At 46.8% G+C, this 12,237-nt stretch overlaps 1 protein-coding gene across 1 annotated transcript in view; it reads left to right on the top strand.

Annotated features, from left to right (window-relative positions):
- LOC134983776 (zinc finger protein OZF-like) overlaps positions 1-11,896 on the top strand; it is a 43,851-nt gene extending 31,955 nt beyond the window's left edge. The window contains exon 6 of the mRNA XM_063949413.1: positions 8,985-11,896. Coding sequence (XP_063805483.1) covers positions 8,985-10,135 — 1,151 coding nt within the window. The 3' untranslated portion in view covers positions 10,136-11,896. The remainder of the gene's footprint in view (positions 1-8,984) is intronic.
- The last annotated feature ends 341 nt before the right edge of the window (positions 11,897-12,237 follow it).

Genomic DNA, 12,237 nt, shown 5'->3' with positions numbered 1-12,237 from the left:
TAGATTGGAGAGGATATGGTCCAGAGGAAATATCTTGGGTGGCTGCAGAGGATGTTCATGCTCCAAGACTAGGTTGTGCCTTTCATGCCAAGAATCCCACTAAGCAGCATGGGTGTTCGGAGACCACCCTAAAAAGGGGGGCATGGTCAGCATCCGGAGTTCTGGTCCCTGCATCCTTCCTCTTAGCTGGCTGGTGTCGCTGCAATGGATAGGACCTACAGCAGCAAGGTCTTCCGTGCGGCTGCTGGGTGTCTGGAGGCCGAGGTCCGGATCCTGGGGAGCGGAGCATAGCAGCCGGATGTGTCTGTTTCCAAGTGTCCTGTTACTGGAGTGCGGCGTCTGGGAGGCTGAGGCCAGATGTAGTGCCTGTGTGCTGGTACCACATGTGTCCTCTGTGCAGGGAGCCACCATGTTGGAGACCAATCCAAGTCAATAGGTATCCCAGTTCGTGTCCTGCCAATCCGGTACAGGCTTCCCACAAGCAGGAAGTGAACATTGTTCCATACTTGGAAAATCTCATAATGGCTATATTCAGAGTACAGTTGATGGAAAATATCAGCCTTCAAACACGACTACTCACGGATCACGGGTGGATTCTCAATCTGCAGAAATCCCACCTAGAACCTACGCAGAAGCTTCAGTTCCTTGTAATGATAGTGGACACGGTGTCTCAGAAGGTGTTCCTTCCTATGGACAAGGCAAAGATAATTCAGACGATGGTATGTTCCATTTTGAAGCTGAACAAAATCTTGGTACATCTTTGCATAAGCTTACTGGGAAAGATAATGGCCTCCTACGACGTGTTTTGGTAAGGAAGATTCCATGCATGACCATTCCAGCTGGATCTGCTGGACAAATGGTCTGGGTCACCTCTGCACATACGCCAGATGATATGCCTTTCACTAAACGCCAGGATTTCCCTCTTATGGTGGTTGCTGATCTCCCTCCTGGAGGGTCGACACTTCAGAATTCAGGATTGGATTCTGTTGACAACGGATGCAAGCCTCCATGGTTGGGGTGCAGTGACCCTAGGGGCTCGGTTCCAATGAAGGTGCTCTGATCAAGAGGTTTCCCTTCCGATAAAAGTTTTGGAACTCAGGGCGATTTACAATGCCCTTCTGCTGACCTTTTTTATATCCTTCAGTATCAGGCCATACAGGTATGGTTGGAAAATGCACCAACTGTGGCATACATAAACCAACAAGGAGGTCCAAACTGCAGAGCTGCAATGAGGGAGGTGTCACAGATACTCCTCTGGGTGGAGCGGAATACCAAGGCCATTTCCGCCATATTGATTCTGGGAGTAGACAGTTGGGGAGCAGACTTCCTCAGGAGACACGATCTGCACCTGGGGGAATGGGGCCTCTACCCACAAGTGTTTCAGCAGATATTTCATCGGTGGGGCTACCCGCAAATCGACTTGTTGATTTATCAGCTTACCAAGAAGCTTCTGCGTTACTGTTCTGGGACGAGGGATCCACAGGCCGCAGCAGTGGACGCTCTGGCGACACCATGGATTTACCGGTTGGTGTACTTGTTTCCTCCAGGTCCTGTAATTCCAAGAGTTCTCAAAGGACTTAAAGGGACAGGGTTCAGGCAATTCTGATTGCCCCAGACTGGCCCCGCAGGGCCTGGTATGTAGACATTCTAGCCTTATTACTTATTACCCCTGGCCTCTGACAATTGAGGATGATCGTCTTACACCAGGGACGTTCGTCTATCCAGACTTACCACGGCTACGTTTGATGCAATGGAAGTATATTGGGAGGATTTTTGCCAGGAAATAGATACCGGGCAAGGTTATCTCGACTATGCTCCAAGCCGGCCAGATGGTCGCATCAAAACATTACCATCGCATATGGAAGAAATGTGTCTCTTGGTGTGAGGGTCAACAGTATTCTGCTGTGGATTTTCATCTGGGACATTTCTTGCACTTCCTGCAGGCTGTTGTCGATGTGGGCCTACATTTAGGCTCCATAAAAGTTCAAATCTCAGCCTTGTCTTTTTTTCTTCCAGGGAAGTAGATTATAGTGGTACTATATAAATAGAAGGTAGTTTCACCTCCAGGCAAATGCTTCAATTTAGTGTAGTGACCCTGGTCCAGCTGTCAGGACACTTATTTATATTAAACCTTATTGAAGGCAAAGCATGCAATGGCCATGCACCAGGATGCAAACTGGCAGTCATCTCCCTCCCCAATATCACCACTGGGCTCCAGTGACTGTGGGCAGCCTGTTCTGTCCCCAGCAGTAGCGGGAGCTACGCACCTGTGTTACCTGGAGAGCAAGTACTCCCGTCTAAGCCAAAAGCACCTTCAAGTCAGGTATCCGGAGCATGCAGGAAAGTCTGGGCGCACATAGCCCCAGAATACACCCCATGGCTTCATAGGCGTCACTAGGCTGCGGCAGTGAACGGTGCCCAGAGTGAGCGGAGCGAGCGGCTTTAGGGCAGTAGGAGTGGGGGCTTAATAGATTGGGTCTTGGTCCCAGCGGCGGCTGAGAGCTATCAGGTAGGGTAGATAAGAAGCCACTTAGTGAGGAGCACGTCTGGATGGACCACGCCCCTCTTATTTTTTATTTTATATACTAACAGGGGTGACAGGTGTGGTACATCCCTGCAAAGGCAGATCCAATCTCTTTCTCATCAGACTCTGCTGTCTTCCCTGCACTCTCACTCAGATGTTCACTGCTGCCAGTAGCACACGTATGAGAAGCAGAAGTATGGCGGCAGCAGTATAGATTCTGATATGTAATTCTCTGTATCATACTTACTATACACACATCATCCTTATTACTATTGAGAGTATAGAGGTAATACACTGATGATGGGGATGTAAAAATAGGATTTTAATTACCTACCGGTATATCCTTTTCTCGTAGTCTGTTGGGGATTCTGGGGTCCATTTAGTACCATGGGGTCTAGACGGGTCCTTTGGGACCCACTGGCACTTTAAGAGTTTAATAGTGTAGGCTGGCCCCTCCCTGTATGCCCCTCCTACCAGACTCAGTCTAGAAACTGTGCCCGAGGAGACGGACATACTTCAAGAGAAGGAAATACACAGATAGTGGTGAGATTCACACCAGCTCACTCATAACAAAAAGCCGAACTAACCAACTTGGAACAATTCAGCAATGGCTGATCCAACAATACTGAACCAAGTAACAATGCAGTAATACGAAGCACAGGGCGGGAACCCAGCATCCTCTATGGACTATTAGAAAAGGATTTATCGGTAGGTAATTAAAATCCTATTTTCTCTTACGTCCTAGAGGATGCTGGGATCCATTTAGTACCATGGGGATGTACCAAAGCTCCCAGTACAGGAGTGAGAGTGATGAGGTTCCTACAGAACTGATTGCCCAGACTTGAGGTCCTCAGAGGCCAAAGTATAGAACTTGTAAAACCTAGCAAACATGTTCGACCGTGACCAAGTAGCTGCTCGGCAAAGCTGAATAGCCGAGACACCCTGGGCAGCTGACCAGGAAAAACCCACTTTACGGGTAGAGTGGGCCTGAACAGATTTTGGAATTGGCAATCCTGCCGTGGAATAAGCATCCTGGATAGTAAGCCTGATCCAGCGTGAAATTGTCTGCTTAGAAGCAGGACACCCAATCTTGTTGGGATCATAAAGTACAAATAGTGCGTACGACTTCCTGTGATGAGTAGTTCTCTTCACATAGATTTTCAAAGCCCGCACGACATCCATGGACTTTGAGGTAATTGAGGTGTCAGTAGCCACTGGCACCACAATAGGTTGGTTGATATGAAAAGCTGACACAACCTTAGGGAGAAATTGCTGACGCATTCTGAACTCGGCTCTATCCTCATGGAAAATCAAGTAGGGGCTCTTGTGCAAAAATGCCCCCAATTCTGACAGACGTCTGGCAGAAGCCAAGGCCAACAACGTGACCGCCTTCCAAGTAAGACATTTTACGTCCATCTCCTGTAAAGGTTTGAACCAATCCGATTGCAGGAACTGCAGCACCACATTAAGATTCCAAGGTGCCATAAGAGGCACAAAGGGTGGTTGGATGTGCAGAATTCCTTTCAAGAAAGTCTGAACCTCAGGGATAGCAGCCAATTGTTTCTGGAAGAAAATAGACAAGGCCGAAATCTGGAACTTGATGGAGCCCAAGCGTAGGCCAACATCCACACCCGCTTTCAGAAAGAGGAGAAAATGTCCCAGTTGAAACTCCACCGTAGGAAACTTCTTGGATTCACACCAAAACACATACTTTTTCCAAATCTGGTGGTAATGCGTAGACGTTACCCCCTTCCTAGCTTGGATCAGAGTAGGAATAACTTTATTCGGAATGCCCTACCGAGCTAAGATCTGGCATTCAACCTCCATGCCGTCAAACGTAGCCGCGATAAGTCGTGATAGGCGAACGGCCCCTGCAGTAGAAGGTTCTCGCGAAGAGGAAGAGGCCTCGGAAGATCCACGTGCCAAGCCTGCCTTGGCCAGTCCAGAGCAATGAGGATCGCCGAAACTGTTTATCTTTTTATTAGTTTGAGAATCCTTGGGATGAGTGGAAGTGGAGGGAACACATATACTGACTGGAACACCCATGGAGTCACCAGGGCGTCCACCGCCACTATCTGTGGGTCTCGTGACCTGGAAAAGTACCTCCGAAGAGCCTTGTTGAGGCGATAGGCCATCATTTCTATCTGAGGTACACCCCATCGGCGTTTTACTTCTGTGAATACCTCCGGGTGGAGGCCCCATTCTCCTGGAAGGAGATCGTGTCTACTGAGGAATGAAGATCGCCTACAGTGCCAGCGCGTGTCTTTCTGCCCAGAGGAGGATTCTTGTTACCTCTGACATTGCAGCCCTGCTCTACATTCCACCCTGCCTGTTTATGTAGGACACCGCTGTGACGTTGACTGACTGAACCTGCATGGCTCGATATTGCAGAAGATGAGCCACTTTTAGAAGGCCATTGTATATGGCTCTTAGTTCCAGAATGTTTATTGGAAGGACCGATTCCTGGCTTGACCACTTTCCTTGGAAGTTTTCCCCCTGGGTGACTGCTCCCCAACCTTTGAGGCTTGCATCTGTGGTTAGAAGAATCCAATTCTGAATCCCGAACCTGCGGCCCTCGAGCAGGTGAGAAGTTTGCAGCCACCAGAGTAGTGAAATTCTGGCATTCGGCGACAGGCATATCCGTTGGTGCATGTGAAGATGCGATCCCGACCACTTGTCCAGGAGATCCAGCTGGATGAAGCGTGCATGGAATCTTCCGTATTGTAGAGCCTCGTAGGAGGATACCATCTTCCCCAGAAGGCAAATGAACCGATGAACCGATACCCAGGGAGGTTTCAAGACATCCCGGACCATTGATTGGATCACAAAGCTTTCTCCACCGGTAGAAACACCCTCTGCACTTCCGTGTCGAGTATCATCCCTAGAAAGGGCAGTCTCCTTGTCGGTTCCAAATGTGACTTTGGAAGGTTCAGGATCCACCCATGATCCCAGAGTAGTTGAGTTGAGAGCGAAATATCCTGCAACAGCTTCTCCTTGGAAGATGCTTTTATTAGCAGATCATTCAGATATGGAATTATGTTCACTCCTTGTTTGCGTAGGAGGAGCATCATCTCCGCCATGACCTTGGTGAACATCCTTGGTGCTGTGGAGAGGCCAAATGGCAATGTCTGGAATGGATAGTGACAGTCCTGTAGTGCAAACCGTAGATAGGCCTGGTGAGGTGGCCAGATCGGAATGTGAAGGTACGCATCCTTGATATCCAGGGATACTAGGAATTCCCCCTCCTCCAGACCTTAGATTAACGCTCTCCGAGACTCCATCTTGAATTGGAAAACCCTCAAGTAGGGGTTCAACGCCTTCAGGTTCAATATAGGCCTTACCTAACCGTCCAGTTTTGGTACCACAAACAGGTTTGAGTAATAACCCTTGGTTTTTGGGTGAGGTGGAACTGGAACAATAACATTTGTGCGTACCAGTTTTTGAATGGCTTCTTGTAGAATAGCACTTTCTGTCAGTGAAGCTGGTAAGCCTGATTTGAAGAATCTGTGAGGTGGGAGTTGCTGAAACTCCAGTCTGTACCCCTGGGTAACAATATCTGTCACCCAGGGGTCTAGGCATGATGACGCCCAGACATGACTGAAATTTTTTAGTCTCACTACCACCTGCCTGATCTCCAGACTGAGAGGTCCACCATCATGCTGAATATTTGGAGGTAGCTGAACCTGGATTCTGTCCCTGGGAACCTGTTGGTGCAGGTTTTTTGGATCTTCCCCAACCTCCTCTAAAGAAGATGGGAGGGTTGGATTTTTTAAATTTTGCGGTCCGAAAGGACTGCAGTGTAGGTGTACGATAAGATTTTCTACCTGGGGCTGCTGCGGAGGGAAGAAATGTTGTCTTACCCGCAGTGGCAGTGGAAATCCACAAATCCAATGCGTCCCTAAATAGTGCCTGACCTGTGAATGGCAGGTTCTCCACACTTTTCTTAGATACTGCATCCGCAGTCCATTGACGTAGCCAGAGTCCTCTGCGTGCCGAGACAGCCATGGAAGTAGCAGGCCAATGTCCTTCATGGCCTCCACCATGAAACCTGCAGAATCCTGTATGTGATGTAAAAACAAGTCAATGTCACTCCTATCTATAGTATCTAAGTCCTCTAGTAAGTTGCCTGACCACTTTACTATGGCTTTAGAAATCCATGCACAAGCAATAGTGGGCCCTAAAGCCACACCTGTAGTACTGTATAGTGATTTAAACGTAGTCTTAATCTTGCGGTCAGCCGGCTCCTTTATGGCGGTTGAACCAGGGACAGGTAAAACCACCTTTTTAGACAGCCTAGGTACAGAAGCGTCTACTATAGGTGGGTTTTCCCACTTCTTCCTATTCTCTTCAGGGAAAGGCAAAGCAATGAGAATTCTTATAGGGATCTGGAATTTTTTCTCTGGGTTTTCCCAAGATTTTTCAAACAAGGAGTTTTAACTCCTTAGAATCAGGGACGGTAAGCGAGGACTTCTTATTTACTGTAAAATAAGATTCCTCTACTTGTTCCGGAACCTTCTCAGAAATATGCAAAACATCTCTAATGGCTTCAGTCATTAGCTGCACCCCTTTAGCAATGGATGCATCCCCCCCCCCCTGCATGTCCCCATCACCGTCCCCTGTAACAGAGTCGGTATCAGTGTCAGCTTGCATTATCTGGGCAAGTGTACGTTTTTTGGGGTATGTAGGGGGGGTTTTAGATGAAGTAGTGGGAGCTGAATACTTCAAACCCACTACAGATTGTCTCAAAAACTGTGTCTCTTTCTCAGTATGTGACATCCTTGTTAAAATCTGGGATATCATTCCCCTTAAAGAATCCACCCATGGGGGTTCAGATTCAGAAGGCTGAGACAGCACATTGCAGTCCTGAGTACATGGAATAGACTCCTCAGGAGAAGATACACACTCTGCAGCACAGGACACAGAGTCCTTAGACATGGTAATGTGGATATACACACAGGAAAATGTCAGACACAGTTTCCCCCAGAGTACCTTCAGAGAGTCACAGAGTATAAGGAGCCAGCCACACAGCGCCCCTGTAGGCAGTTATTATGATAAAAGCCCGGCGCTGACTAACTAACCTTAATAGGGAGGGCAGCGCTCCCTGTCAGTGTCCTAGTTCCTATGATCTGCAGGGGGAAAATGGCGCTGGTGAGTGCTGGATCCACTCTGAGAGGAAGCCCTGCCCCATGTAATGGCGCGTGGCTTCCTGCACTAATTGTTTATACTGGCCTGAGGATTTTAGCGCTAACAGGTATATTAGCCCCTGTTATCTGCATGACCAGTGTAGGGTTTATCCGCGCTGGCTCAGGACGCCCCTCAAAGCGCCTACATTGTGTGTTGCTGAGCCTTCCTGAAGCGCAGCCTGTCAGAGCTGCGCTTCCACCCTTGCGCCGGCAACCCGCTAACCGGGACGCTTGCGCTGTACTCACCACTTTCTTCTGGCTTTGTTAGAGGTTGGCGGCCATGCTGCGGGAGTGAGCAGTTGCCTCATGGACTTGCGATCAGCAACCTCAGGAGCTCAGTGCCCTGTCAGCGGAGTAGAGAACCATTATCTCTTCAGGAAGTTGGTTTCTATCCTTCCCCCCCCCTAAGTCCCACGAAGCAGGGAGTCTGTTGCCAGCAGCCTTCCTGTAACCTAACTAACTCTAGAAAATGAAAAACTAAGAAAACTCCTAGGAGCTCCCCTAGCTGTGACCGGCTCCTCCCGGCACATTTTCTAAACTAAGTCTGGTAGGAGGGGCATAGAAGGAGGGGCCAGCCCACACTATTAAACTCTTAAAGGGCCAGTGGCTCCCAAAGGACCCATCTATACCCCATGGTACTAAATGGACTCGAGTGTCCTCTAGGACCTAAGAGAAAGTTGATTATAATCTAGCAGATGATGATTAGAGGATATCATATGGTGTATTGCATGTAAAGTACCTTGTTCCACACCTACTCTGCTGTAGCAATATACCTTATATAACGGAGAGTAACACATGTACAGGCTTACCAGCGTATGAGCACACACATAAAGGAATACTACCTTACTAATGCTTCCAGGAGTAACATTAGGAGACATTTCTCTGATCCATCAGCTCATATGACTGGTATTATTGTTCATCTAGAATCTCCAATTCATACGATATGTTCCCCATCCATTGTTTTACATTGGTGCTGACATAGGACTTGGCGAGTGACTACATCTCCATTTATACTTCATGGTTAGTTACCAGTACAAGAGAGAGATATATGTAAGTCTTATTATAATATTACATTTGTTATTGGGAGTGTTCTCAGGAGGGTGGACACAATGATAGTTTGAGACACAATATAATAAAGCCTTCAGTAAAAGTTATGTTTTATTATACACACACATTTACAATTAAGTGTCCCAGAGAGTCGTCTTCTCCTATTGTTTACAAGATTAATATTGTTACAGAAAATGTCACATTTCCATAATGTATTTTATTTCCAGCAGATGGACACACAAGCAGGAATATCTCAGAAGGACATCTAATGTTATCCCCGGATTGTGACATAAAAGATAATGACAGTAGACAGGATTCTCCAGGAGCTAATCCCATTACCCCAATTATACATCCAGCTCTATCAGCTGATCCCTCTGATCCTGGGAAATGTTCTCCTGATCACTCTGATATTGGTGCATCTGTTACAGCTCTGACAGTAGATACAGTGTTTCCCTGTTCCATAGATGCCAAATGTTTTACACAGAACACAAAGCCTATTAACCCACACACAGGTAAGGCAGGTGAGAGGCCACTGATATGTTATGAGTGTGGGAAATGTTTTACATACAAATCACAACTTGTTATACATAACAGAAGTCACACAGGTGAGAAGCCTTTTCCATGTTCTGAGTGTGGGAAATGTTTTGTATGGAAATCAGATCTTGTTATGCATCAGAGAAGTCACACAGGTGAGAAGCCATTTTCTTGCTCTGAGTGTGGGAAATGTTTTACACAGAAATCACAACTTGTTACCCATCAGCGAAGTCACACAGGTGAGAAGCCATTTCCATGTTCTGAGTGTGGGAAATGTTTTGTAAGTAAATCACAACTTGTTACACATCTGCGCAGTCACACAGGTGAGAAGCCTTTTCCATGTTCTGAGTGTGGGAAATGTTTTACATGTATATCAGATCTTGTTATACATCGCAGAAGTCACACAGGTGAGAAGCCATTTTCTTGCTCTGAGTGTGGGAAATATTTTACACGGAAATCACAACTTGTTACCCATCAGCAAAGTCACACAGGTGAGAAGGCATTTCCATGTTCTGAGTGTGGGAAATGTTTTGCACTCAAATCACGTCTTGTTACACATCAGAGAAGTCACACAGGTGAGAAGCCATTTTCTTGCTCTGAGTGTAGGAAATGTTTTGCACACAAATCAGTTCTTGTTATACATCAGAGAAGTCACACAGGTGAGAAGCCATTTTCTTGCTCTGAGTGTGGGAAATGTTTTACACAGAAATCAAGTCTTGTTAATCATCACGGAAGTCACACAGGTGAGAAACGAATTTCTTGCTCTGAGTGTGGGAAATGTTTTACATACAAATCACAACTTGTTTCCCATCAGCTAAGTCACACAGGTGAGAAGGCATTTCCATGATCTGAGTGTGGGAAACGTTTTGCACACAAATCAGTTCTTGTTAGACATCAGCGAAGTCAGACAGGTGAGAAGCCATTTCTATACTCTGAGAAATAAATAATCAGAATCAGCTTTATTGGCCAGGTGCACTCGCGTACACTAGGAGTTGTTTGTGGTACAATGCATCGCCAAGCAGCAACATGAAAGGGGAATACATGGCATAAGAAGGGGGAAAAACATAGCATACATTACACACATTACACATATGAGTTCATACTGCACATTGCAACTGTACAATAGACTCAACATATTATACATGTAAGACTAAAGACGAAGGCTGCTTGGCAGAGCGGCACTGAGGCAGCCATCCGCAGCGCCAACTAGAACTCAAACAATGCATATAATACAGAAGATTTAAGTATTACACATCAAAAGATAAACCAGACAGACAAAAAAAAAAAAAAGACACAAAGAATAATGCAGGATTGGTGTAGGCATTTTGAGTAATAACTTCCATGGGCTGTGTATTCCACCCTCACAGGGTACCAGGTGCGGCAGCCATCTTCGGCGCACTGCGTAGGAGTACCCTGGGTGGAGTAGTCCATCCTTGAGGGGTAGGCCTGTAAGGTACTACTGATGTTCTCTGCCAGAGGGTTAGTGGGCATAGTCCTGGTGATTTCATTTTCGAGGTTTGATGAGTCCACATAATGGTCTGGATTTCTTTCTTGATGTTGTTGCTTAGAGATAGGAATGCTTTGAGTATTTTAACGCACAGCTGTGCATGGCTGAAGCTATAAATATATACACACAATAGACATCACTCAAATTGTACACAATAGACATCACTCAGGTGAGGAACCATTTTAATCTTCTGGAATATACTCATCATTGCCATGCTTGTTCTTCAAGGTTCTTATCCTATCTCCTATGCTTTTTGCAATATACATGTTACCACTGGGTGAAATAATCAGATGTCATACCATCGTCTACCACTGCTATGCAGATGACCTGTCTTTGCTCTAGGTACTGAGAGCCCAGTACCAATCCTAAATGGTTGTCTAGTTGAGCTCCAGGTGTGGGTTATGCCAGTTAGCTGTGATTCAGTCCTGGTGAAACAGGTCTTTAAGCTCACCAACAAAGAGCAGGGCTGCAGCTCAGCTTTACCTACCAACCAGGCTTACACTTGGGGGTTCAGAGTTACAAAATGCTGATCATGTGCGGAATCTTGGAGTCCTGGATGGTGGAGTGACACTTAGACATAAGGTATCTGCCACAATCAGATCCTCATCTGAGGAACATAGCCAGACTCCAGCACTTTATTCCCTCAGAAGATCTACCTACAGTCATACATGCACTTGTATCATCACACATAGACTACTGCAATGTCCTCTACCTGGGTCTCCCAGCAAAAGAATTGCAGTGCTTGTAGCTTGTACAGAATGCAGTAGCCAGGCTGTTACCTAACCAGCCCGTTCCTGCCACATAACACCCATTCTCTTCTCCCTTCACCGGCTGCCTGTAAGATGGTGACTCTATTACATAATCTTACTGACTCTCCCAATCCTACATGACCAGGATCCATGGTACCAGAAGCAGCTTCTGCCTCCTTACTTCCATATGAAGATGAAGGACTGTTACCATCAGTACCAAGAATTCTCAAGCAGTGCTGAGAGGTCAGGGGGAAGATAGGGTGGTGGCACTAGTGCTGTAGTAGGGGCTGCCAGAGGCAGTTTCTGTGAGAATCTTGTCCTCAAACAGCGCTAGGGTGTCAGAGGGGAGACAGGGTGGTGGCAGTAGTGGGGGGAGGCGGGGCGGGGGGAGATGTGGCAGTAGCGGGAAGAGATGGGGCAGTGGCAATAGTGGGGGAGACAGGGCGGATGGCTGCAGTGCAGTACCAGGGGCTGCTGGAGGCAGTACAGAGGTGTATGGGTCCTGCACAGAACCAGTTGATAATTAGACTTAATGATGATTATGCTTCCTTATTTCTAATTAATCCCTTGTATGTGTTACTGTTATTTGCTGTGTCAGCCTTTGTGTGTTCTGTGTAATAATCCTGAAAGTAGTGCTGCTACCGATCTCATATCATTTGTAGTAACTTGGAAAAGATGAGATATGAGGTGCAC

This window comes from Pseudophryne corroboree, assembly GCF_028390025.1.
Source record: "Pseudophryne corroboree isolate aPseCor3 chromosome 3 unlocalized genomic scaffold, aPseCor3.hap2 SUPER_3_unloc_24, whole genome shotgun sequence".
Classification (NCBI taxonomy): Eukaryota; Metazoa; Chordata; class Amphibia; order Anura; family Myobatrachidae; genus Pseudophryne; species Pseudophryne corroboree.
This window is presented reverse-complemented; position numbering and strand designations above follow the sequence as displayed.